This window comes from Lissotriton helveticus, chromosome 2_2 (assembly GCF_964261635.1).
Source record: "Lissotriton helveticus chromosome 2_2, aLisHel1.1, whole genome shotgun sequence".
NCBI classification, from domain to species: domain Eukaryota; kingdom Metazoa; phylum Chordata; class Amphibia; order Caudata; family Salamandridae; genus Lissotriton; species Lissotriton helveticus.
In genome coordinates this window covers 111,556,705-111,583,668 of record NC_136060.1, presented here as the reverse complement: position 1 = coordinate 111,583,668, position 26,964 = coordinate 111,556,705, and the positions used below count along the sequence as shown (strand labels likewise).

General features: G+C 44.9%; 1 protein-coding gene across 1 annotated transcript in view; it reads right to left on the bottom strand.

The window, feature by feature from the left end:
• The window catches only part of LOC144821751 (uncharacterized), a 1,041,341-nt gene that overhangs the window by 474,628 nt on the left and 539,749 nt on the right, over positions 1-26,964 (bottom strand). The window contains exon 9 of the mRNA XM_078678951.1: positions 12,848-12,925. Within this exon, the coding sequence (XP_078535077.1) occupies positions 12,848-12,925 (78 nt within the window). The remainder of the gene's footprint in view (positions 1-12,847; positions 12,926-26,964) is intronic.

Sequence of the window (26,964 nt, the reverse complement as noted above, 5' to 3'; positions counted from 1 at the left end):
ACATGAATCCACATTAACACTATACCTAAATAGGAGTGGTTAATCATGTCCACACTATGTGCTGCTTACTATTCTGCTGCTTACTATTCTTCCAGCTCTTACTCCTACAGAATGGAGCCTGGGGGTGTCCAGAGTTGTTACCAATAGTTATAATGACCCTGGAAAAATTATACCAACACCCATGGTATGGCATCGTTCAAGCCAGTTTTGTCACTGTTAAGCTTGAATACCCATTGCTGTTCTTTTAAAAGAAGGTACTTGGAGATGTCTGCCACATGTCCAGGGATATAGGGTTGTTCCAGTACCGTCCAAGTGAAATCTGTTGGGCGGTGATTCGCTTCTAGGAAGTGACTAGTTAGTCTAGTGGCTTGTCTTTTACATCTTACTGTACTTTTATGTTCCATTATTCGAAGTTTAACCTTGCGGGTCGTCATGCCCACGTAATTAAGCTGGCACGGGCACGTAATCAAGTACACAACCCTTTTGCTGTTACAATTAGTAAACTTTATTTGTACCCACGGTCTTTCTGTTCCGATATCCACCGATTTGCATTTTCTGGTTTGGGGACAAACGGCACGGGAGCCGCATGGAAAATATCCTTGAACACTAGGGAGCCCTCACAGCATGTCTTGGTTTTGTTCTTGACCCGTTTTTGGTTGGTGCGGACCAACTGGTCGCACACATTTGTGCCTCCTTTAAAGGAAAACAGTGGCTCAGGAATCTTATCTCCTCCGATGTTAAGTATTTTCCAATGTCCGTGCATGCTCTTCTTAACAGCATTTGATGCCGTACTGAATGTGTTCACAAACGTTAGCCTGGATAATTCTCCTTTGGGTGCACGAGCTTCCAAAAGTGCCTCTCTGTTGTTGTTTTTAGCTCGTTTGACAGAGCGTTGAACCAACTTAGATGGATATATCCTTTTGCATAAATGTGATGTTAACGTTCTCGCGTGTTTTGTGAAACTTTCCTTAGTGGAACAGTTTCTGCGAAGCCGCAAAAACTGACCATATTCGAGGTTGTCCTTAAGCGCTTTTGGGTGGAAACTATCATAGCTCAGTAATAAATTCCTTGCCATTAGTTTTGTGTATAATTCTGTTTCAAGCACCTCGGGAGTGGCCACAATTAATAAATCCCAAAATGCCAGTTTATGCTTGTTAATCTCCACTGTAAACTTCAAGAAGTTTTTCCTGCTATTTAGCCATGTGAGGAAGCTCTCAATTCCTGCTATTTCTCCTCGCCAAATGACAAGGATATCGTCAATGTATCGTTTCCAAAGACATATTGATTCTCTGTAAGGGTTCACAGCAGTGAGGACATATTTCTGTTCAAATTCATGGACATATAGGTTCATCAAGCTGGGCGCAAAAATGCTGCCCATGCTGGTGCCTGCAGTCTGGAGATAGATGGTATTTTCGAATTTGAAGAAGTTCTCCTTCATGGCAATCTGGGCACACGCCATAATAAAGTGTGTAGGAGTTATGGAATCCAGATCTCTCTCTGATAAAAGGAGTGCAATGGCTTCCAAGGTCTCATCCTGGGGGATGGAAGTGTAGAGCGATTCTACAGCAAATGAGACCAATACTTCTGTCGCACTATTGAATTCCACATCTGGGAGTATTCTCAAGACATCTTTGGTGTGCTGTAAGAGAGTCGGCATTTCATTGACAATGGGTCTCAAAAAATAGTCTAAAAACGTAGACAGCAGTTCCACTAGCGATCCAATGCCTGAAATTATCGGGCATCCAGGTGGAGGTCTCGTGGATTTATGGACCTTAGGTAGTGCATATATTGACTCTTGTACAGTGAACCACCCCTCGTTTACCGCCTCCTCTACCATAGTTGCAATCTTGGTCCTCAGTCTCTCCGTAGGATCTTCTATGAGCGGGCGATATGCGTTCCTGTTATTTAGTTGTCTAAGGCATTCTGCCCGATAGACGTCTGTATCAAGAATCACTATCGCCCCACCCTTATCGGCCGGTTTGATTGTGATCTGATCATCAGAAGTGAGGCTGCGTAGGGCTGCTTGTTCACTTAACGGGAAATTGCAAAAAAATGTTTGTTTGTTCTCAAATATGGCCGCTATATCATAACTCACAGCTAGTTCAAAAGTCAAGATCTGGGCAGGAACTAGATGGATAGGAGGATTGAATGTAGATTTCTTTTTCAAACCCGTAGTTGTATCAGGAGGATCAATCGGTTAGTTCTTGTACTTAAAAAAGAAATGCAACCCGACCTTCCAGAAAAAATAGGCCAGTTCCCAGTTTGTCTGGAATGCGTCTACCCTTGTGGTGGTAACAAAGCCCAGTCCTCTATTGAGTACTTTTTCTTCATCCTTACTTAAATTCATTATTAGTCCGACTCCGTGCTCGTCCCGAGTTGTCCCTGATGCTTCTTTTTGTTGCTGCTTAGACTCCTCGGAGATGGAGGGGGGCCCCAATGGACCTGTGCACATTGGTTTCTCCTTTTCCCTCTGGAGCGTCCCCAGCCATACCCTAAAAAAGGCTGGTTATTAAAATTGCCTTGGAACCCTGGTGGTTCAAAAGGTCCCATTGGACCCATGGGGATATGAAAAGGGGGTGGTGGGCATTGCCGCGGGTGTGGTTGCCACCAATGTTGATATTGGTTTGGTGGACCTCCACGCCATTTGTTTTGAAAATTCTTTCCTCGTCCTCTCAGTTGTTGTCCATTCCTCATGGAATTATCAGAGTCACTCGTACTAGGTCCTTCATCAGAACTGGAGCTACCATATGTGAAACCCAGCTTCCGTCCTCTGTTGTTAAATTCAGGGGGGACATAATTATCCCCAGTGTAGAGGTAGACCCTCTCATGTGTAAACTTCGCCAGATCTTTTTTGAACTTTTCTATTTTTGAGAATAGGATGTTGTCCTTAAACTCTTTATTTCTTTTGTTGGACTCTTCCTGATTTTTCTTGAAAGTTATATTAGTAATCGTGGTCTTTATCTGAGCCTCTAAAACCTGGATTTCTATCAGGATAGCGTCTGCCACACGCTTGGCTATTTTTACCTCTTCGATGCTGATGACGGCTCCCGGCCGTCATGAGTCACGGTGGGCGTGTGCTGATGACGGCCGGGAGCCGTCATGACCACGCCCGCGATTGGAATGCTCAGCACTGCGGCGGAATTTGCGCCGCAGTGATGAGGTTAATAATCAAGATAAGCCAATCGCTTGTATACTGCCATGCGATCAATGAACAATGTTTTAGGAAGTCTTTATCTGTGAGGAACAGTCTAGGTGCGTTTGTTACTACCAATCCTGTCGGCGCACATTTTCCTCGCAAATATTCTGCCATTATTACTCCGTGGACCACTGTGCATGAGTGGGATTTAAAAAAAAAATCCTGAGCAGTTTCCAGGTGAGGTGAGGTAGCTTCCTTGCAATGTCAAGGTAAGAATAATAAGCTTTCTATCCATCCGTGGATAATGACAGCTGGCATAGTTTAATGCCAGTCTTTTGTCAATTCAATATGATATTTGTTGATTAACCCCTTTGAGATGCACGTTATTTTTATTTTTTACAGACGCCATTAATATAATCGGTGATTGCTAAGGAAGAAGTGTACATACCTACAAAGAGGTGATTTGGTTGTATCGTTGCCAACCATTTAATCTGTTCTATTGTTGAACATAATTAGTTTTCACTTTGGTTTCACATTTTGCAGTAGCATTACTAGGTGGGTCCTGACGAAAGCACTAGACAGAATGTTGTCTGACTGTGCTGAAACATGTTGACCACTTTACAAAAAAGAATTTAAGACAGCTATTTGCTAAGACTGTCTTTTATTGCACTGATTTTAATTTGAATTGTGAGAGACAATAGTAAAATTGTGGTTTCTCATAACTCAATTTTAATCTACACTCTTCACCTATGCACTGCACTTAGTTCCTATACACTCTACTACTCTCATCTGCTAGGAGTCATATTGAAACATCCTCGGGCTCCCCTTCACTATGATAGGGTTGTAGCCCTTAGGGTCACTAGTGTAACTACAAAGAGGAAACCCAGATGATGAAGCATGTCACCATCATGGTGAGTGATGGGAATCCGGAAAAGTAGTTCATATTTTTTCACACTTTTTTCTTATTAGTTGCGGTGGTTGTCTTAGTGGTATGTTTTTTCTGCAGATTTTGCTGTGTATAGAATAGTTGTGTAGACCTATGGATATTTTAGGTATACATGCTTAATCTCAGTCATAAACTCTTGAATATTGCTGGATATTTATGTTGGCTTTATGGACAGTATTTGGCAAAAATGAGGCAGAATAGCCTCATCATTCTGAGGGGTTTGGGGGCACCCATGTGTGAGTTCAGCAGCAAGTTTGGGCTTTCACCTATTCAGGGACTCCAGCTTTTAGCCCCCACACCATAGGGCACCCACTCGTAGCAAAAGAATACAGCTAGATTGGGATTTCTGAGCTCCCAGCATGGTCTCCATACCTGTAGCTTCCAGTTGCTGATGGGGTGAGGCCTTGGCTGGGCATCTCTTACAGCTCGGTTCAATGTTCATTTCTCATGCAGAGTGCTCTGAATTTGCATCAGAACAGATAAAAGCATGAGGGGCAAAAGACACTGAGGCCCTCCTGTGGCACACTGCTTTGTGGTAGTGGGGTTTCACTGACACGGACACTAACACGTGGTTCTCATTGCCAAATAGCCCAAATAGTCCCCCAGCAAAAGCTACTCTCTCCCAAAGTATCTTAATATTGTAGGGATTGTTCTGTTTGAATGCTGGGTCGATTGAGCACCTGCTGCAGAGATCTGTGTCAGGCTCCTATGTCCCGCCAGACCAGGAGGTGCTGCTGATCCTAGAGGGAAGGTGGCTAACCCCCCCCCCCTCCTCCTCCGGGCGGCACTCAAGCGGCATGGCAGCAGGAAGGTGCAAAGAAAGTGTGCCAAAGGCAAGAGGTATCAAAGTGGCCAAACAATTTTGATTTGAAAGCCCCAATCAGCAGAGAAGGGGCATGGCCACAAATGCATCCATTTTGTTGTGTTTTGGCCTCCAAGCCCTGGCAAAGGCGGCCCTCACACTGGCGCACTTTGGGTTGTATTCATTCCACATCGGGGGCAGCCACCACCATGGCTGCACACAGCATGACTGACGTAGGGGTGAGACAGATAGTGAGGTGGAAATCCTCAGCTTTTAAGGCATACATCAGGCCATTTTCATACCAACACGGGCCAATCTCTCTCCACAGGGGACAGAGCAGAAAGACGGAAGGTTTAGAAAATAGGACACTCATACATCACAAGGGTGCAACTGTGGGGTGGCACAAGGAAGATGTATGTTGTCATATGACTGCGCAATATCAAGATTAGATGGCTGGGCAAACCAGGCATGAAATGCAACCAACTTCTCCCTGTGGTGTGGGATGCACAAGGGCGCACAGGAACCCCGCCGTAGTGGTAATTCACTTGAGGGGCAATGATCTTGCTGCAATGGGGCAGAAAGCCCTGTTGGATGCCATCCAGGCCAACCTGACAACCATTTCCAGGTGGGCATGCCCTGCCATCATACTATGGTCAGGAGTCATAAAGCGTTACAAGTGGTAGGGTTGGGGGCAGAGAACCAGGGAGTGGTGGATAGATCTAGGTGGAAACTGAACATAAGAATGAGCAGGTTCTGCTGAGGCATGGGCAGGGAATTTGTGAGCCATGGCTTCCTCAACCTTAGGATGCCGGGCTATTATGCAGACAAGGTTCATCTGTCTAGCGTAGGGATTGATTTGCTCCTACTGAATATCCTGAGGGCAATGGAGCTACTGGGTTTCTTGTAAGCTTAGGGGGAGCTGTCGGAGGTCTTTAAGCCACCCGCAGTGTGGCGAATGGCTACAAGGTTAACAATAAAATATCTTCACACAAGGACATAAAAGGACAATTTCCCAAACAAGGTCATTGGGATGCCTGTTGGCAGGGACACTTGAGGACAGACAAAAGGGGTAAGAAATGGCCAGGGCTGGGTGAACAAGGCTCTTGCTACCCAGGAATGGCCACAGTGTCACAAACACCAGTTGGTATCAAGGGAAGCCTTGAAGCCACAACACACTGTATCAAAGTAATCAACAGAAGGAGAGCTATCACAGCAGCTGACAGTGATTTATGACACCCATTAAAGACTTTATGATTTGCAGGATGATGCACTGCAGGTTATGCGAATATGGCTTATTATGCAATAAAGCTAAGATTTCACTATGGACCAGTAAAGTACTGTATGTTTTACAAAAAATGCAAGTTAAGGAATGAACATATTAATGACAGATGCAATCATGATAAACTATGTACCAGCTTATAATGTTAATAAACTACTGCCGTTCTAACACCACAAAGGTAGTGGAGTGGTGTGGCTCACTGGTTAGAGGCGGCAGACCCAGAAGCAGAGAACGGCCCGGGACCAGGGTTCAATTCCCGACGCGGCAGGGTCGTGGACCAGGGTCAGCGGACTCGATAATTCTCACCTCGATGCCTACTCTAACCAGGGATCACACTCGGCAACTCTGGGCATTAGCTTGCCTCATCTCTACAACGGCCCCCCACATTCGCCGGGGATGCCTGGTTTCACCTTGGAGATACCCAGTAGGGACCATCTCACAGGGATAGCCAGGATGGGTTCCCCAGCGGTCTACAGCGCCACAACGCCTCAGGGCAGCAGTGCGCTTTACAAGACACATACATACATACATTACATTACATTTATGGGAGAAGTGAACAGCGTGAGGGACTGTGGGATGCTCACACATGTGTGGCGGGTTTCAAAGTTCCAATCATAGTACGTACCAACAGAGGTTTCCTTGTCCTATCTGCACTGTATTAGATTATTTACGGGCTCTACTTGAAATGTTTCATGTTGTAAGCGCTTGAATTTCAGCAAGGCAAGCCTGCCTTGCTGCTGTCCCAGGCAGTGTCATCCTGTTTCTTAATACATTTTGATTGGTTCGCAGAAAGTGCAGTCACCAATTCTCTGCTGCTGTTATTGGCAGTGTCATTCTGCTTTGAACTTCATTGTGTTTGGTTCATGGGTAGTGCAGTTCCTACCTGCATTGGCCCCTGCTTCTCTTCATAGCTAATCTTGCAGTTTATTGCCAACCTTTCAACAATGGCTCTTACCTTGCTTCTCTAACGTTCACTCACGTTGTTGTAGCATGCTGCAGAATGGCTGAAAGACAGTGACAAAGCCCAAAGCACTTGTTTATGAACGACCTATTGGCCTTACCAAAGCTTGTTTATATTTGATTTTAGTTGATGACATTTGGCAAGCTTCCCTGTATTTTCAAGCAGAATTTTCAAGAGGCATGGTTGCACTTTAAATTAAGAGCAGGTCTTTCCCATTCATAAATGACCGCCAGAGGGTGCTTTTTTCTCCATTTTGTACAATAGTTATATTGAATACATCAATGTATTTCTGGATGTGGGAAGATAGCCACAGCTTCTAATTTTTTTGCGGAAGTGCATTACCCATTAAATTCTTCGGTAGTTCATTCAGGTTGACAGGTTCCTTTCTGATAATAATAAAATATGTATTGTGAACTGTACTACATTTTGCTAAAAGCAGGTGCAAGTTGTCATTATATGTAAGTATAATGTGAACACGGATGCACCTTACAACATGTTTCTAATATAAGCATAAAGTGCAATAGAATGTATGCAAACACCTATAGAAGTGGAAAAGCTGGCAAAAGCAATGTTGGCTATAGTATGCCTCGTGGAGATTAGTTGTCAAATACTCTGTTTTTAGGTTGAGCCTGGGCAGCGCATGCACTGCTGCGAGGCATGCAGTATTGGAGTATGGCTTTGAAGCTCCGCCTATTCTCCACCCATATTTGTCATTGGCTTGTGTCATTGCCCTTCGTAAACGCTGGCTGGCGAGTCATTATTAGGCGTGTTAGTCCCTCTTTGGTACTGCCTTGTCGGCATTATTATCCTCCCATGGCGACGGCCCCTTTTACTTATGTTGCAACATGGTATGTCTTATTAGTCTGTAGGCACTCTTTCCTTTAATGAGTTTCTCCTATTGCAGGCACGACATGCTTTCCTCGCATTGCACGCTTTCACTTCCAGCCCCAGACAATGGCGGCTGCTTCTTTGAAGTGAAACAGGTCTCGCATTTAGGAGAGTTTGAGCTATTGTCATTGTAAATGACAATAGCTTAAACTCTCGTAAATGCGAGACCTATTGCATTGCAAATGCTTGTTGTACTATGGGCGGGAGTGTCAGACACTCCATAGATTCACAGCAGTGTTATTTGCGATTTGATCATATGTCCTTGCAAAGCAACACATGTGGAATTGAAACTTCAATATATGGGAAATCAATGAGAGGGGACAGCATATGTGACAGTAGCTGACAGCGGTGTCTTTGGACTCCCACGCTTCCGCAGATACAAATCCCACATTCCTTTCACTTTCAGTTTCACTCTGCGACCCCACTGCTTCTTTAGTTTTATTACACAAGAATGAATTGATTGGGCCTCCAATAGAACTTCTTGGGATATCTACACCATTCCAGTGTAGCCCACCGGCAGCAGAGTGTCTTACAGGTGCCACAGTCTATTTTATTTATTTATTTATTTTACAGATTTGTAGAGCGCATGGCTGCCCGTGAGCGTCCCACGCTAATTGACAAGAACCAGGTGTGAGAGGAGTCTTATGGAAACAGCCAGGTCTTAAGTGCTCTGCGGAATGAGAGGAGGGTGGGTTGGGCTCTGATGTCAGGGGGTAGAGTGTTCCATAGTCTTGAGGCGTTGTATGAGAACAGTCGACCGCCCGAGCGGGCTTTCTTGATTCTGGGGACAGAGGCAAGGTTAGAGTTAGAAGATCGGAGCATTCTTTTGGTGGTATGAGGTGAAATGAGTTTTTGTAGGATAGGTGGGGCCTTGCCATGTAGGACTTTATAAGTTGTGCAGAGTGCCTTGAATTGTATTCTCTCCTGAACAGGCAGCCAGTGCAAGGTATTCAGAGCAGGTTTGGCTGAGCAGCGGCGATGGGTTCCTGTAAGGAGGCGGGCGGCGGCATTTTGCACTGTCTGGAGTTTTGACAGTACTTTTTTAGGGGTCCCCAGATAGAGGGCATTGCCGTAGTCCAAGCGTGACAACACAAGCCCATGAATTAGGAGTTTTTGGGATTGTGCAGGGAGCAAGGGCAGAATCTTCCTAGCTGAGCGTAGGAGGCCGTGACACACCCCAGCCGTTTTCCTAGCTTGGGCGGAAAAATTAAGACCCTCGTCTAGCCATATTCCAAGGCTCTTGATTTCAGACTTCGGAACGGGTGGGGTGCCCATGCACGAAGGCCATAGGGATTTGGGTTGGTAGAGGGATTTATTGCCCAGAATCATTATCTCTGTCTTATCGTTGTTAAGCTTGAGGTGGGAGAGATTCATCCATTTAGTTATTTCACCTAGACAGGTTTGGAGGTTGGGTAGGGAGTGGTCTTGCTGGCTTAAGGATACCACGAATTGGGTGTCATCGGCGTATATTAGTAGCTTGATCCCGAAGGGGGTGACGGTTTTTTCAAGGGGGGACATGTAAACATTAAAAAGGGTCGGACTCAAGGATGAGCCCTGGGGGACCCCACAGCTAATGGCAGTGGACTTGGATGTGAAATTGCCATCTGCTACCTGGAAGGATCTGTTCTCAAGAAAGGATTTAAGCCAAGCCAGAGCCATTCCTGCGATTCCCAGCTCACTGAGCCTGAGTACCAGTGTCGAATGGTTGACGGTGTCGAAGGCCGCGCTCAGGTCTAGGAGGATCACTGCCACTGATCCTCCAGAGTCTAAGATTTTCCTTGCCTCTTCGACTACCGCCAACATCGCAGTTTCTGTGCTCTGGCCGGGTCTGAATCCCGTCTGGGAAGGCTCCAGGAGCCCATTGGTCTCAAGATGGTGGGATAGGTTGTAGTTGACGTATTTTTCAGCTATTTTACTAATGCCAGGGAGCAAGGAAATCGGCCTGTAATTGCCTAATTCCATTGGGTCCAGGTGAGGTTTTTTGATCAGTGCTTTTACTGTGGCTTTTTTCCAGTTGGGAGGGACGATGCCGTGGATAAGTGAGGTATTAATCAATTTTGTAAGGTGTGGAAGGATGGTGGGCGCAACTAGTTTGAGGATATTGAGTGGTGCGGGATCAATAGGGCTACCACTTTTGATGGAATTGAGTATGGGAAGGAGGGTGTCAGTTGTCAGAGGGGTGAAGTGTGTCAGTAGACATGCAGTGGCATGGCGTGTTCGACTGGGCTGGTCGACACCAGAGGATGCGTCCAACGCTGGCGGTGGAAGGGAGTTGATGATGTTTTTTATTTTCAGATTGAAAAAGTCTGCAAGTTCATTGCAACGACTGACTGATGCTTCAATTAGGGGGGGAGGCTCCGGTACTTTGAGGAGTTTTTTAGCTATTTGGAATGTTTCCCGGGAGGAGTTGGTAGATGACCTGATTTTCTCCTCGAAATAGTTGGCTTGTGCGGTTTTAAGTGCTTTTTTATAGTTGAGAAGAGTTTTTTTATATTCGGTTTTTTTTATGGGGTCAAAAAATTTTCTCCAGTCTCTTTCTGCTCTCTTGCATGCTTTCTTTAGAAGCCGCATTTCTTGGGTGAACCATGGGGAAGTAGCTTTAGTCCGGGGTTTGCTGGAGGGCTTTTTAGGAAGTGTTCTTTCCAGTGTTTCTCCTATCCAGGTTGAAAACTCCGCATCGGCGTGGATGGGGTTGGCGTCAAGTTTAGGAGGGGATCGTTCTAGCTGGAGTTTCCATTTTTCTGGATCGAGTTTAGACCAGGGGCGTGTGGCCTTGTTAGGTGGAATTGTGAGGCGTGGAGTGGAAGTCAGCTGCCAGTTAAGTGGGACTAAAAAGTGATCCGTCCAAGATACCGGGATGGGATCCAGGGTGGTTAAGTTGTTAATGTTGGAGAAGATTGGATCCAGTAAATGGCCCATTGAGTGGGTGGGTAGTCGACTTAATAGTTTTAATTGAAGATTTTCGAGGTCTGCTATTAGGTCTGCGGCAGGTTTGGCTTCCATTTTATCGAAGTGAATATTTAGATCTCCTAGGATCATACAGGTAGAGTGCGAGGCAGCCAGTGTGAAGGTGTGTTCCATAAGAGATTCGCAGAACTGGCCTAGGGGTCCTGGGGGGCGGTAGATGAGGAGGCCCGAAATGGATCTACATGGAGATACTTGTATTGAGAACAAGACATTTTCACAGTCTGAAAGGGGGCTGCCTTGCAATCGGCAAGAGAGGTGGTCTTTATAGATTATTGTGACACCTCCGCCCTTCCCTTTGGAACGATTCATATGGTGAATTAGAAAGCCCGGGGGTAGGGAGTTAACAATGTCGGGAGCAGAGTCTTGTCCTAGCCATGTTTCAGTTAAAAAGAGCGTGTCAAGCTCATAGTTTTCCAGAAGCTGGTATATTTCCACTGAGTGCTTGGGAAGGGATCTACAGTTGATCAGGGCCATGCGCAATGGAACAGCGGGTGGGTTTACCGGCGGGGAGGGTGCAAATTTATAGGGGCAGTGGGAGCAGCGGTTGAGGGGATGATCCCCGGGAACGGAATGGAGGCAGGGGGCCTTCAATTTTCTATTGAGGTGTGATAGTGCATCACTTGAATATCCGCGCGTGGGATGGGTGATGTTGTGTATAGGATCTGGCTCTGAGCTCTGCCTAGCGCGGACGAGCGCAGACGAGCTAGCCTTAAGCGCGCCTTTGGCACGCCATCGTCGCGCCCGCTGCGCTCGTCCGCTGCGCTTCCGGCCGAGACACATGTTTTATGGGAGATGTTCAGGGCGTTGGAGGGGGGGCGTGGCCAACAGAGGTGGGCGTGTCTCGTGGCTCCCTCGAGCAGGTAATGGCTTCAGGAGTGAGGGTTTTGCCGGATCAGCGTTCAATCTGCTGCTTGGCGAGAATTTCAGTAAGTGCCAGGGGTCAGTGCAAGTATTCTTAAAAACACAGTAATACAATTTTAAAAACAATTATTCTGTCAGAGCTCCCGGCTTCCGCCTCAGGAGGTTCTTAAATGTTCAATGCAGCGCTAGCGTTCAGCGCGCACTATTTGTACCTGGAGAGGGGGGCGTGGCCAACAGAGGTGGGCGTGTCTCGTGGCTCCCTCGAGCAGGTAATGGGGTCAGGAGCGAGGGTTTTGCCGGATGAGCGTTCAATCTGCTGCTCAGCGAGAATTTCAGTAAGTGCCAGGGGTCAGTGCAAGTATTCTTAAAAACACAGTAATCCAATTTTAAAAACAATTATTCTGTCAGAGCTCCCGGCTTCCGCCTCAGGAGGTTCTTAAATGTTCAATGCAGCGCTAGCGTTCAGCGCGCACTATTTGTACCTGGAGAGGGGGGGGCGTGGCCAACAGAGGTGGGCGTGTCTCGTGGCTCCCTCGAGCAGGTAATGGCGTCAGGAGCGAGGGTTTTGCCGGATCAGCGTTCAATCTGCTGCTCGGCGAGAATTTCAGTAAGTGCCAGGGGTCAGTGCAAGTATTCTTAAAAACACAGTAATACAATTTTAAAAACGATTATTCTGTCAGAGCTCCCGGCTTCCGCCTCAGGAGGTTCTTAAATGTTCAATGCAGCGCTAGCGTTCAGCGCGCACTATTTGTACCTGGAGAGGGGGGGCGTGGCCAACAGAGGTGGGCGTGTCTCGTGGCTCCCTCGAGCAGGTAATGGCGTCAGAAGCGAGGGTTTTGCCGGATCAGCGTTCAATCTGCTGCTCGGCGAGAATTTCAGTAAGTGCCAGGGGTCAGTGCAAGTATTCTTAAAAAAACAGTCTACAGTAGATACTGAGCATATGAAACTCCAATAATGAAGTCACAAACATTTTGCATATTTTAAACATTGTTCGTTTTCTTACAGACCTGGAATATCTTTGAAGGCAGCAGTGAACGAGAAAATCAACCTTTTCCAGTGGCCATGAAGTAAAAATTGGATGTTTCCTGAAGAAAGAAAAACATGCTAGTCAGCAAAACAACAGAACTAAAGTGCGAGAGCTCTGTAACTGAGCCACAAAAGAAGACCATTTTGACTGCTGAACAAGACCACTGACAGTAGAATGAAAGGCGTATTGATTTCAAATGCAGTCAAGTGGAAGTTTACTGGTTTTCAAAAGAGAGCATAATGGTCAGTTCCATCTATTTGTTTCAGCATGTTTCCCCACCTTTGTGGTCAGCTTTCAAGCAGGAAGTTGGCAGCAGCATAGTAAAGGTGCAGAAGGCCCAAGACTGCCACAAATGGGGGTGCATAGGTTGCTCACACCTCTGGACCCAGCACCACTGCACCTTATGTACTATTGATAGCCACACCCAGTGGAGAATTCCATTTCCGTTAAGTTTTCCTGGCTTTTCATGTGGTAGTTCGATTGCGTGGCAGGCTGATGTGGTGGGAACGGGCATTTATCTGAACCAATATATTGAGATGTCACAGGCACAGAGGATTTGGTTATTATTATTCTTTACCATTCTTATTTAGGCTGGGAGCATTAAAATCACCTCAGTACATTAATGTTTTACTGGCAATAGCCCAGTGATAAGGTCCGAAGCCCAATGATAAAATTAACTGGTCCTCAAATGATAAAAGTCTTGTTTTTATTGAGCTGCTCAGTCGATAAGATGGTGGCTTTCTGGGCAGGCAGTCTAGCCACTCAAAACAATGAATCAGAATTTACGCTCGTAACAATGTATCATTTACGCTCGAAACAATGTACCAGTGCCTGGACGGTCCCACTAGAAATTTAAATGTAGGGATCTCAGCCACATGCATGGGAGAAAGCCAGGCCTAGGATTCAGCTGTTAGACTCCACACAGAGTAGAGTGCCCCAATGTACTGTGAAGAGGTTCTTTTTAAAGTGCTACAAAATGCACACCAAATGTACGAGTGCATTACAGTTGATGACCCATCCATAAATCAAAGTTACATATTGGTACAATTATATTTCACACATGCAGCAGGACATTAGAACCACTACCACTGTGCCCCTGTTACGCTAACGCAGACCAGTCAATGTAATATAGCACAAAGTAAGAGGGTGTTTAGTCTCTAGTCGGCAACTTGTTGAAGGGAGGCCCTTGTCTCCACTGCCCTGGTGAAGCCCTTTTGTCATATCTAGATATCCCCGCCACCCTGTCTTTACTAAACTCGGCTTGAATGAGGCATCAAAAGAAGGGACAGATGGTGTGAGACACCCTGGGTTTAAACTTATTAAGATGTGTTGAATAGGTTGTTGGATAGGGATAGGAATGGAATGGGATGGAGAAAATGATGCGTGACTCTTACTGGAGGGACACCATCTAGTACGACCATGAAGAGTTTTTGTGAGGGCATGGGAGTGTCTGGAGCCAGGCACCCATTAAATATGTAACTAAAGAGGACACTTGATTCTATCTAAAGGGATAAATATTAGAGACTATGGCTAGAGTTAAAACACCTACCGTTAAGGACCAGAACAGTGCCAAGAAGTGCGCCAAAATCATAAGGCTCCAGAGCCAGTGTGTGATTGTCATATTCTGCTTACTTGAAGCACATCTCTTTACCAAAGACACATACCAAATGGTACATTCAGAAACAAACAAATATGCTGGAATTAACTTATTCTTAAATAAAACATCGTCATCTAAGAAATGAACACTAAGAGAAATAAGAAAAAAATAATAAAGATAAAGGCCAACTTCTGTGGCACACCAGAACAAGTGCTCTGGTGTGCGCTCCCAACAATGGGTAGGAGGAGGTCTTTATTAGAAATGTTTTTAATGAAGTAGTGCTATTTGAGGAAGGAGTGGTAATGTTGGAAAGTGACTGTAATGTTCTAATGTCAGGGAAAAAAGAAAACACATGAGCTAAGACTGTGGCCATAAGACGGTGTCAGAATTTTGCATACAGACAATGCCAGTGAGTGGGTTAATCAATTTATAGAGAACACATCCCAAATTATATGGGTTGTCTATTTATTTTGATGTGTGTGTAATATACAGTAAGGTTGAGGCAGAGAAAAAAGGGGACACGTTTTCCCCATCCCATCTAATTAGGTAAAATTAGAAAACAATAGAGAAAAACTGCTGTACACCTAATTTGGCAGAGGGCTAGCTAAATAAAGTGTGCCTTTTGTGATTTGGTGAAATTCTCTTCAGCCATTTTAAGGAAATTAAAGTTCAAAATGTATAGATCTTTGTTACAGTAGGACTATATGCTTAAAAGCATATAGAAGGAGGCAAAGCTGAACCCCTTTTGGGTAGCGTCAGTGGCATAATGAAACTTGAGGGGGCCCCCTGCAAAGTGCTCAGACCAGGGTGCTGTGCTGAGGGGGCCCCTAGAGCTCGGGCCCCCACACCACAGGTGCTGTAGGGACCTATTTTATGCCACTTTACGCCACTGGGTGGGGAGGGTCCCAGATGGACTATAATGTGTCATCATAGTCCCACAAACACTGCGGGAGTCAGTGCATCTATCCCTCATACTTGTGTAGTGTAGTTGCACTCCCGCAAGACCAAACAAACATACAAATAAGATATGGAAAAAACATAGCAATTCACTTAAAAAACAAAGGTTAAAATGAAGTCATACATTACAGGTAGCAAGACTTTAATGTAAGTTGAAAAAAGCATTAGAAATTCACTGAAATAGTACTACTGCATAACAACATAAATAAATACTAAAATTCTCAGTTATACGTAACTTTACTACTCCTAAACTGAGAAAAATCCTATCTTTATGACTTTCGGTATTCACAAAAGGCTTTTAGGAGTAGTAAAGTTAGGATTCTTAACTTTACTACTCCTAAATGTGAATACCGAAAGTCGTAAAGTTAGGATTTTGTCTCAGATTGCTTTTGTGAATCAGTCCCACAGAAATCAATTGCCATAAAGGCTCTCAGATGCAGTATTCAGAAACATCAGATAAATAGACCAAAATGTGCTGGACATCTGTAGATAAACAGGCATCATCCCTAGTACACACCCAAAAATATCTGGCTTTACCACCAAATTCAAGAGTTTTCATGTCATAGTTCATCATAGAAAGGAACAGAAATTGCATGAATGAACGCAATAGTGTGCGAAAAGGCAGAGCCTTGAAAGGATGTTTGTAGGTTTCCTCTGGAGTTCTTCGAGTACAACATGTGATACAAAATAAACAGTACACATTTTGCTACATGTGGTGTCAATAAGAAAATATAAAAACGCCAGAAATATTATGAAATTGTTATTTCAAAAAGGAATTGAGGGCTAGTTGAGGCCTATTTAGCATAGGCCAGAAAAACATTGTTCTATATATCACCGCTTTTTCATTTAAATTGTAAAGGACTCTTATTATTAACTGCATATAATCCTTCTCAAAAGATAACTTCCGCACTATGCCAGTTCTGTAAAACTGGCGAGTTTCAGTGTTTTTTTTGTTTTTTAGATGATATTGCTCTTACAGTGAATGTTTGAGGTTTTTATTCAGCAATTGTTAAACTCTTACTACATTCCTCAAGTATAACTACACTTTAACCTTTGTTTTTTTCAGTGAATGTATCTACATGAAGAAAACTGTTATACAACTTTGGGACGTGGAGGATACAGTGAGAAGTGTATGCGCATCATAATTACATGTTGTCATGGATTGCTGGGGGGGAGCATCCAGATATGTGGCATAAAAACAAAAACATCAAGTTTGCAGCTGTCTTGAAACCAACCTAATTTGAAAAGTAAAATGTGCTTAAAATGTTTTTGCTTAAAATGCCAATTATCTTTACATCGCAATTGTTCACAAAAGTAAAATGTGCTTAAAATGTTTTTGCTTAAAATGCCATCTATCTTTTCCATTGCAATTGTTCACAAAAGGCCGCAGACAGGACGCACCCTTTGGCTAACCCATGCTATGCACTGCTGATGTGTGCCTCATGCTGCAGTGCTTGGCAGCAAGCCTATGGCCAGGCCCTGTGGCCAACGTCAGAAGGCTGTGCACAAGATGGGTGGCTTCTCACTGCATGTTGGGACCCAGGTGTGGCCAAAGACAAGGCACTGCAGCCAAACCATGGTTCGCATGACTGATGGCCTTGTGCGGCAAGGGCTGGCAGCCTGCACTGGTTTGGTTGCAGAGAATGGCCACAGACCAGACCCTGTATCAAACCCCCAGTTTGTGTGGTTGAAGGGCATTTGCAGTGGGATTTGGCAATAAAGTGATTTATTTAAAAAAACTAGATATTAACTGAAAAAACAGTTCAACAAGTTATGGTTGTAGCTCAAATGCACAAACCGGCTGAACTTATGATTAGCAACCCACACAATGCATACCTTAACACATACTGCATCTCATGCTGAATGCAGCATATTGCCAACAGCACCAGAACAGAAGCCTGACAATCTAGAGAAAGTATGTAGTGGTTTGCATTGCTAACAATAAATGCCAAATTGCCATGGTTTTTCTGAATGATACATTATTGTTAGACCTGGCACCATTGGCGTGGGTCTCCCTTCCATTTTTTGCTTTTGCCTCATGTATTTTTGCTGGTGTTAGATGCTCTGGGCACTGTGCCACTGCTATTCAGTGCCACTGTGCAAGTGCTCCCTATTGTAAATTGATGTATTAATCTGTGGTTCCATGTTTGGCTATTTCGTTTACTTGTCAGACCCTAGTGTGCCCAGGGCGTGTAAATCCAAATGCTACTGGTGGGCTTGCAGCACTGGTTGTGCCCCACATAGAAGCAGCCTTGTAAAATGTGTCTAAGGTCTGCCATTGCAGAGCCTGCGTGCAGTCTGGTACTGTCAAGCTGACTGGGCAAGTGCGCCCACTTCCCAGTCCCTAAGCCTTCCCTTTTCTTCATATCAGTCACCCCTATGGTAGGCCCATGGGCAGGGTGCGTTGTAAGTATAAGGTAGGACAAGCCCTGGTGTGTGTGGCATGTCCTAATAGTGAATTACAGCCATTTTCGTTTTTCACTATTGCAAGGCTACCTGTTCTCCATAGGCCAGAATGGGCTGTTAGAGTTATTACATGGTATAATCCTAACTGTCTCAGAAAACATGGTAGAAATTCGAGTTTAGTATGCCTGAACTCAGAATGATAACATACATCTTTTAGTGAAGTTGGTTTTAACATTCTGTGTTTGCAAATACCACTTTTAGAAAGTAGGTATTTGCTTGTCTAACCATTCAAACCTGCCTCTGCTAGGTTGTGTATTTCTTTGTCTGGTTTTGTGAGTAATGCAAAAACAACAGTTGATGGACAGAATGCAGAACAATGTCATACACTCACCCCAGTACAGAGATCTGGGCCTAAATCCATCGTTTTTTTGCTCACCACACCAACCCAGTTCAGACATGGCCATATGCGAATCAGCCTTGACCCTGTGCCTCATGGGAACAGACCAGCCCGAACTGCCAAGCCATGTCTTCCCTGGACCGGAATCAAGCATCCTAGGACCGGTTTCTGACTATCAGCCATCATCAGCCAGGATAGCTTGACTCCAGTGGTGTGGAGAGCACGGGACTCACGTCTGAGCATACCCGTCCCACTCGGGGTGACAAATGCAAAGACAACAGTTCATGGACAGAATGCAGAACAATGTCATACACTCACCCCAGTACAGAGATCTGGGTCTAAACCCATCGTTTTTTGCTCACCACACCAACCCAGTTCAGACATGGCCATATGCAAATCAGCCTTGACCCTGTGCCTCATGGGAACACTCCAGCCCGAACTGCCAAGCCATGTCTTCCCTGGACCGGAATCAAGCATCCTAGGACCGGTTTCAGCTATCAGCCGTCATCAACCAGGATAGCTTGACTCCAGTAGTGTGGAGATCACGGGACTCATTAAGGTTTGGAGTACTCCATAACATTAGGATAGGAGGTTTACTTCAACTGGAAACGTATGGATTAACTATGTAAAAATTACCGGCAAGATTAAGAAAGATAAGAGGTCCATAATATTTATGCACTTACACTTAAATTTGTATATATTATGTAACATGTTTGGAGGTTAAGCAATAGTGCAATTAATTTTAGCAACTCGTCCAATAAATTACCAATATTATAATACTAAATGACTATTTTTTAACCCTGGAATTTTGATATGTATTTTTAATATAATTTTATCTGAGGTATTTGCACTAAGCACTATTTTGCACCTATAGTATTCTTTGCATTTGCACTTTATCTTTCTGATCAAATCATTTTTGCGTGACATGAAATGTTCATGAGAGCTTAGGATCCTGCGTATTATATTTATACAAAGCATTCAAGCCACTTGGCTAAATTTGAAATTAGGAATTAGGGTGTTAATTGTCATGTTATGTCATGTTATGTTAAACGTTCTTGTATCATGCATGAATCACCCAGGGGCATCTCAGCGCTTTACCTGGAATGAAAACCGACAAAGGGGAAATGGCGGGGGGAGGAGGATCAGAACAGCCAAGTTTTTAGTTGTTTCCTGAAGGATAAATAATTTGTGGATTCCCGCAGCATTAAAGGAAGCGAATTCCAATATTTAGGTGCTACAAACGAGAACGCTCTGCCGCCTGTGCGGGTGAGTCGAATCCGGGGAATGTTCAAAAGGGCTAGGGAATTGGATCTCGGATTACATTCACTCGAATGCTTAAAGAGCTTATTTCTGAGGTAAACTGGACCTTCACCTCTAAGAGCTTTAAAGGACAGACAGCAGATCTTAAACACAGAGCGCTTTTGAATTGGCAACCAGTGTAGCTGTTTTAGAAGCGGGTAAGATGGAGTTCCAGCGGGACAGTCCAAGACCATTCTGGCGGCCGTGTTCTGTATTACCTGTAGTTTGGATAGGGCCGTGGTTCCAACCTCTGCCAGTAGGGCATTGCCATAATCCAGCCTACTTCCTATCATCGCCTGCACTACAGTTCTCCGATGTTCTAGGGGTAGGTAGGGGATGATTCTATGCAGTAGACGTAGATTGTAATAGCACGAGCCTGTGATGTTCTTTATGTTGTCCGTCATATCGAGCTTGGCATCCAATTGGATTCCTAAGCTTTTTACGAAGGTGGAAGGTTTTGGGGCGTCACCCAATTTGGGGGGCCACCAATCAGCAGTCCAGAGATGTGCGGATTTCCCTAGGAGCATTAGCTCTGTTTTTCTGTGCAGAGAAAGAATGGATTTGTTTAACAGATTTTAACATTTTCCTATATTGCTGCTTTGTAAGGTCAAATGTGTTGTGATTATATTTATGAGAATTTTAATTATTTATATACAACCCATTTTGTTCTGATAGATCCTTTTAAACTACTGTTGAGAGTTACAGTACTTTGTTTAGCTCTATGCGCCATGTGATCTGTTCAGCCAGGAAGTCACTACTTAAGCACTTTAATTGTATCCGGATGGTCATGTGAACAAGGCTGCAGTGACGCAGCCGAAACGCGTCATGCTGAAGACTAACGGAGAAATAATGCACTGGAATTAGAATTTATCACGCTGTTGTGGTCTGTACCTGAGTTTGCTGCGGATTATCTGCTGTGGTTCAGGACTGTTGGTGGAATTTATATATATATATATATATATTTTTCTCCAAGTTCTCCGAGCTTTAAAGATACACTCCGTGTGGAAATGTTCACAGAACCTTTATGCAATGGAAGCAGTTTTGTGGACCCAACCAAAATAAAGTCCCTGACGCGTTTCAGTGCACACCTGCACATTAATCATAGGGTAAGGCAAATTGGAACAACAGAAATGTACTGCCACTTATTTTCCCTGTTAATGCATGTGATCTCCAGTGAACAGCATGCTGGGTGCAGTAGTCCCGATTTTTCCACATGGTGGGGTCCGATGTCCAAAACCCATTTTCTCTGCCAATGTTCTAAAGTCACAGCCCTCCAGTGGGCTCAGGTCCACACAACCGCTGCCTTTGCAATATTTCCTCACTCTGGAACAGGTGCCACAATGTGCAGCCACACAGACTTTTCTTCGCTGTTGATTGGCGGTGTAGTCTTCCACGGCCGCAGCTGCCGTAATAAGATATTTTCCAAGTTCCCCCGAGCTTTAAAGACACACTCTGTGTGGACATGTTCACAGGAACTTTATTCAATGGAAGCTGTTTTGTGGACCCGATCAAATCAAGTCCCTGACGCGATTCAGTGCACACCTGCACCTTAATCATAGGGTAAGGCAAATTGGAACAACAGAAATGGACTCCCACTTATTTTCCCTGTTAATGCATGCGATCACCAGTGAACAGCATGCTGGGTGCGCTAGTTCCGATTTTTCCCCACGGTGGGGTCCGAAGTCCAAAACCCATTTTCTTTGCCAATGTTCTAAAGTCACAACCCTTCAGTGGGCTCAGGTCCACACAACTTCTGTCTTTGCAATATTTCCTCACGCTGGAACAGGCTGCCACAATGTGCAGCCACACAAACCTTTCTTCGCTGTTGATCGGCGGTGCAGTCTTCCACAGCCGGAGCTGCCGTGTTCAAACATTTTCCAAGTTTCCCTGAGCTTTAAAGACACACTCCATGTGGAAATGTTCACAGAACCTTTATTCAATGGAAGCAGTTTTGTGGACCCAATCAAATCAAGTCCCTGACGCGTTTCAGTGCACACCTGCACCTTAATCATAGGGTAAGGCAAATTGGAACAACAAAAATGGACTGCTACTTATTTTCCCTGTTAATGCATGTGATCTCCAGTGAACAGCATGCTGGGTGCTGTAGTCCCAATTTTTCCCCATGGTAGGGCCCGATGTCCAAAACCCATATTCTTTGCCAATGTTCTAAAGTCACAGCCCTCCAGTGGGCTCAGATCCACACAACTCTTGCCTTTGCAATATTTCCTCATGCTGGAACAGGCTGCAACAATGTGCAGCCACACAGACATTTCTTCGCTGTAGATCGGCGGTGCAGTCTTCCATGGCCGGAGCTGCTGTGTTCAAACATTTCCAAGTCCCCCAAGCTTTAAAGACACACTCGTGTGGAAATGTTCCCAGAACCTTTATTCAATGGAAGCGGTTTTGTGGGGGGGCAAGATGGCGGCCACTGCGGTGGCTGTTTGAGAGGCTTGTGAGACGCTCTCCCGCTAAAGCAGCCTCCCCGTGATGCTCTCTCTATCTCCTGCTTTCAGGGGGATATGTGATGGGGCGGTAATGCTGTGGCGTTACCTTTCAAGACCCGCCGTTGGTTCTCGCTCCCCTCTGTGCCTGAAGAACGTGCTCGTTTGGCAGCGTTACAGCGCCATTGCCCAGTGGCATCCTCATCGTTTCCACAGTAGCAGTAGTGTCGGGGCTATTGTCAGCGTCAGCGTTGGTTTCAGCAGCGCTGGGATTAACGGAGTGGGAGAACCACGCTGCATGGAGCTACCTGCTGTAGTTCTACCTGTCGCTCGTCTCTTATGTTGCAGTCTGGAATGGCTCCGAAAGGGAGCGGGAGGGGCGCAAAGACTCGGGGGGCGGCGGCCGCACAGAAGCAGCTTCGTCGGTGGTTTCGGCAGTGGCTGCAGACGCTACTGCGGCGGCAACAGCTCCTCCTCAGGTCAGGGAGGCAGCAGGGTGGCAGAACAGCAGCCTCTCAGTGGAGTGTGCTCAGGATGGTGAGCGTCAGAGGGCTGACTTGGAGACGCCAGCAGCGGCAGCGGCTACAGCGCCACAGTACAGTGGAGTATGCAGTATGGTATGCCTTTGAAGGAATGGGTAGTCCCTGCTATGTTTAAAAAGAAGTCTGCATTAAGAGGCAAACCAGAGGAGCTACTGGATAACCAGCCTACAGGACAGGCGTTGGGGGACTTTAGTGGCAGCATTGTAGCAGCAGTAACTGTTGCAGATGATAGTGCTGTGAATGTAGCAGTGGATTTGAACAATGTCTCGAGCAGTGTCACTGTAGTAAATTCGGGGAATCCCACAGAGGAAATACTGAATGATTTGGAGTCAGCTTGCTCTGGTGGGAAGTTCTATTCTTTGTCTGACGTCTCTAACCTTTCAGAGAATGAGATTGAGAGCACAGTAGGTGATTGGACTGATGAAATTGATTATCAGCAAGAGGAAGATGACCCTAGCTCTGAACTCTCTATGAATCAAGACACAGTACAAAAGACACAAGACCCTGGTAATCCTCTTTTAAAGGGGATTCCGACTCCTGTTGGCCAACCTATTTGGAACCACTCACCCATATCTCATCCTGATGGCAAAGATGCTGGTGCTAGTTCTGGCCTAATGCTTGATGGTGACAGTGACGGTGACATTACGCTCATATATAGGGTGATAATGGCTCATAGGGAGGAAACTAAGGCTGAAAGCTTGCGGACCCAGGGTGCGGTCTGCGGTCCGGAAGCTGCAGAATACCGTGCGGCGAATTGCTAAATCATGCACGGAAATTTCAACAAGGATTATTGAGGCAGAAGAAAGGATTTCTGCTCTGGAAGATCAGTTAGTTCAACAGAAGACAACGATTACAGCATTACAAAAAATTAAGGAGAACATAGATTGGAAACTATCCGACCTTGAAAATTGATCCAGACGGAACAATCTTCGCATCTTGGGGGTTCCCCGAGGCAGGGAGGGGAAGGATGTGAGACAATACATTATAGAACTGTTTACCGAGGCCTTCCCTGATTTAAAACAGTGGAACTGGGAGATCGAGATTATTAGAGCACACAGATTTCCTTTTGTCCAGAGAGGGACAGCAGGAGGGTCTAAGGAAAAACCTAGGGCAATATTGATCTGCCTGAATAACTATCTATTACGTGAAGCCTTATATGATCTTGAAAGGCCAGACAGGAGGAGGTCTGCTAAGGGGTGAGATTTCTTTGTACCCCCAGATTTCTGTCAGGCTACAGTCCAACAGAGGTGGAGAATACGTCAGTTGACTTTTGAGGCTAAAGGGGGGCAGGCGTTCCTTCTGAATCCTGCAAAGTTAAAAGTGGGATATAAAGAGAAGTCTCATTTCTTTGTATCAGAGATCGTGGCAGAAGAATTTCTCAAGACAATGTGAAGTTAACATGTATTTAATCTTTTATTTATGGGCTCTTCAGTACTGTTATTATTGTTTATAATGGGTCATCGTGAGAAAAGCTGGCTTTCGGGAGGATCTGGGGGGCTTGCGGGGGTGCATCTCACAACTTTCTCTCCATCATTGAGGACATGGTCCTTACGCCTCATTGGGGGGGAGCTTTGGGGGGTGAGGAGGCAGGGCGGGCAGGGTGGGGAGGGAGGGGAGGTGGGCACTGTGGACTGGTGTTGGGTGAGGTTGAGTAGAGGGGTTATGACTATGACTTTACTTTGTTTTAGAGAGGAAATGCTTTGTTATAGTTTGACTTGGCTGGAAAAAATAGGTAAAATCTCTTGAATGAATAAAGATGGGATGCTTCTTATTCTGCACATGGAGCATCTGTTGGTTAAATGATAAAAGAAAAAGAGGGGTGTTGGCCCAGATGCTGAGGTCTCAACGGTATGATCTGTTATGCTTACAGGAAACGCATATAGCTTGCAATAATCGTTAAGTGCTACGAGATTTGGGAATGGATCTGTTAGTCTGCGCTAAGCAAGGCTCTAATATTAGAGGAGTAGCAATTCTTATGAGATATGGCCTAGGAGTGAAGAGGCAGGTAAAAGAGGACAGTTATGGACGGTGGGTCATTGTGGAACTGGCTATCAATGGCTTCCTAGTGACAGTTTGCGCTGTGTATGGTCCTAATTTGGATGATCCGGAAGTTTTACATTATTTAAGTATTGAACTAGCAGAGTGGCCAACCCCTTTAATTCTGTGTGGGGACTTTAATATTCATTTGGAGTGGAATGTTGACATGGGGAGTAACTGCCCTTACATGGGGGAAAAGCCCAAAGTCTTTAAAGCTATCAAAGGCTTAATTAGAGAGCTAGGCTTGGTCGACGTATGGGGAAATCAAAAGACCAGCGACCCAGGGTATACATTCTATTCTGCTCCCCATAAGAAGCATGTCCGTTTAGATTAATTTTTTATTTCTAGGGAGTTATCGGTGAATTCTAAAATAGAGATATTGCAGAGGATTATTTCGGATCACAATCCTGTGATAATGGACTGTGGTTTAAAAGTCCAGCACCAGTTTAAACCATGGACCTTTGAACGTAATTTGCTGCTTGATCCGAGGTACTGTGAATACATGTGTATTGGATTCCAGATTTCTTTAGGATAAATCAGGGCCCAGCCTCAGTCTCAATTGTCTGGGACGCATTTAAAGCAGGTGTTAGGGGCGTAACAATGAGTTATTTGATTGGGAAGCAACGCAAAATAAAAAAAGAAATCAAAGATCTAAGGACGCAACTTAGGCTCTTGGAGATACAGCTTTCGGCTGAACGCTCCCATCAGCTAAGTATAGACGATACCCTAAAGGCAATATCTATTATGAAAATGAGAATTCACCAACACTTTGAAGAAAAAATGGCTAGTTAGTTATCTATCTATAGAGTTCAGGTTTCATGAATTGTTCGAAGACAGCGGTAAGATACTAGCAAAAAGAATGCGTCAAAGGGAAAGTATGAACAGGATATCTAAGATATGTGATCATGATGATAAGGTCGTGGAGTCGCCAACTGACATTTTGGGAGTTTTTGGTCGATTTTATACTGCATTATACACAGAGGACATAACAACTAATATAGAAGGATATATGGAGGAATTTTGTACGACTATAGGAACTAATAAAGTTTCAGAGGAGGACAATGTGGCTTTAGCAGCAGGTGTTACGAGGGAGGAGGTGGAAGTGGCAATTTTAACACTAGCTATGGGCAAAGCAGCGGGGCCCGACTGAATTCCTCTGGAATTTTATAGAACGTTCCGTCGTGTTTTGAAGGCAGATGACTTCGATAGTTGTTTTTTTAAAAAAAGGGGAAGCCTGAGCTGTCACCCCCTTCGTATAGACCTCCTATTTCGCTAATTAATTCTGACAGCAAAATATATTCCAAACTTCCTGCTCTGCGTTTAGGGACGGTTATTTCCCCGCTAGTAGCTAGTGTACAGCATGAATTTATCCCAGGACGGGACACTGCAGACCATGTCAGAAGGGTTATTACCCTCGTGGATTGGGCACAAGCAACGGACTCTGCGCTAGGGGTGATCCTGTTGGACGCCGAAAAGGCGTTCGACAGGGTCTCCTGGGCTATATATGGGAGGTCCTGCGGTGGAAAGGGTTTAGCCCAGTATTTATTCAAGCTGTTAAGACCTTATATATAAATCCTGTGGCATCAACACGGATTTCAGGGTTGCTGTCTGGCGAATTTAATATTAGTTGTGGCACACGTCAAGGGTGCCCGTGCACTCTTTTATTTGCTTTATATATTGATTTATTTTTGTGTAAAGTTAATAGCCATGAAGATATCAAACCAATTAGAGTTAGTGGAGCAGAATATAGAGCATTGGCATATGCCGATGATATTCTTGTAGTATTTCGGGATTTGGTGTCTACTCTGTCAGCAATTAGAACGTTAGCAGAACAGTTTGGCTCTTTTTCAGGGTATAAGCTCAATGTTGGAAAGACGCAAGTGCTGTATTCTAGGCCAGATCCCCCTGGCCGGTGTGGTGGTTGTGTCAGAGGCTTCTTATCTAGGAATAAAAATTACTCCTAAGGTGGACGAGATTCCAGCCCTGAACATCCTACCTGTCATAGAAAAGGTCAATACCACTCTGGAACAGCTGAATCATCTGCATCTTTCCTTGCATGGCAGATGCAATGTTCTTAAGATGCTCGTCCTTCCCAAATTTTTGTACATGTTTCGGACTATCCCTTTGGAATTTTGAAGTTCTGTTTTTTTTAAATTAGACAGAGTATGTGCAAGATTTTTGTGGGGGTATCGTAGAACAAGAAGGGCCCATAGGGAAATGATTCTTCCAAAAAATCAGGGAGGCTGGGGTTTCCCGCATTTTATAATGTACTATTGGGCAGCCATGCTGCAGATTATGGGGCCATTGATTCTCTGTGATAAAGCTCCTATTTTCCCATTTCGCAGACCGTCAATCTATGAGCTTATTATGAGTGAACAAGCTAATGGCCGCGTAGTGACTATCGTAGAGCCATCGTATTAT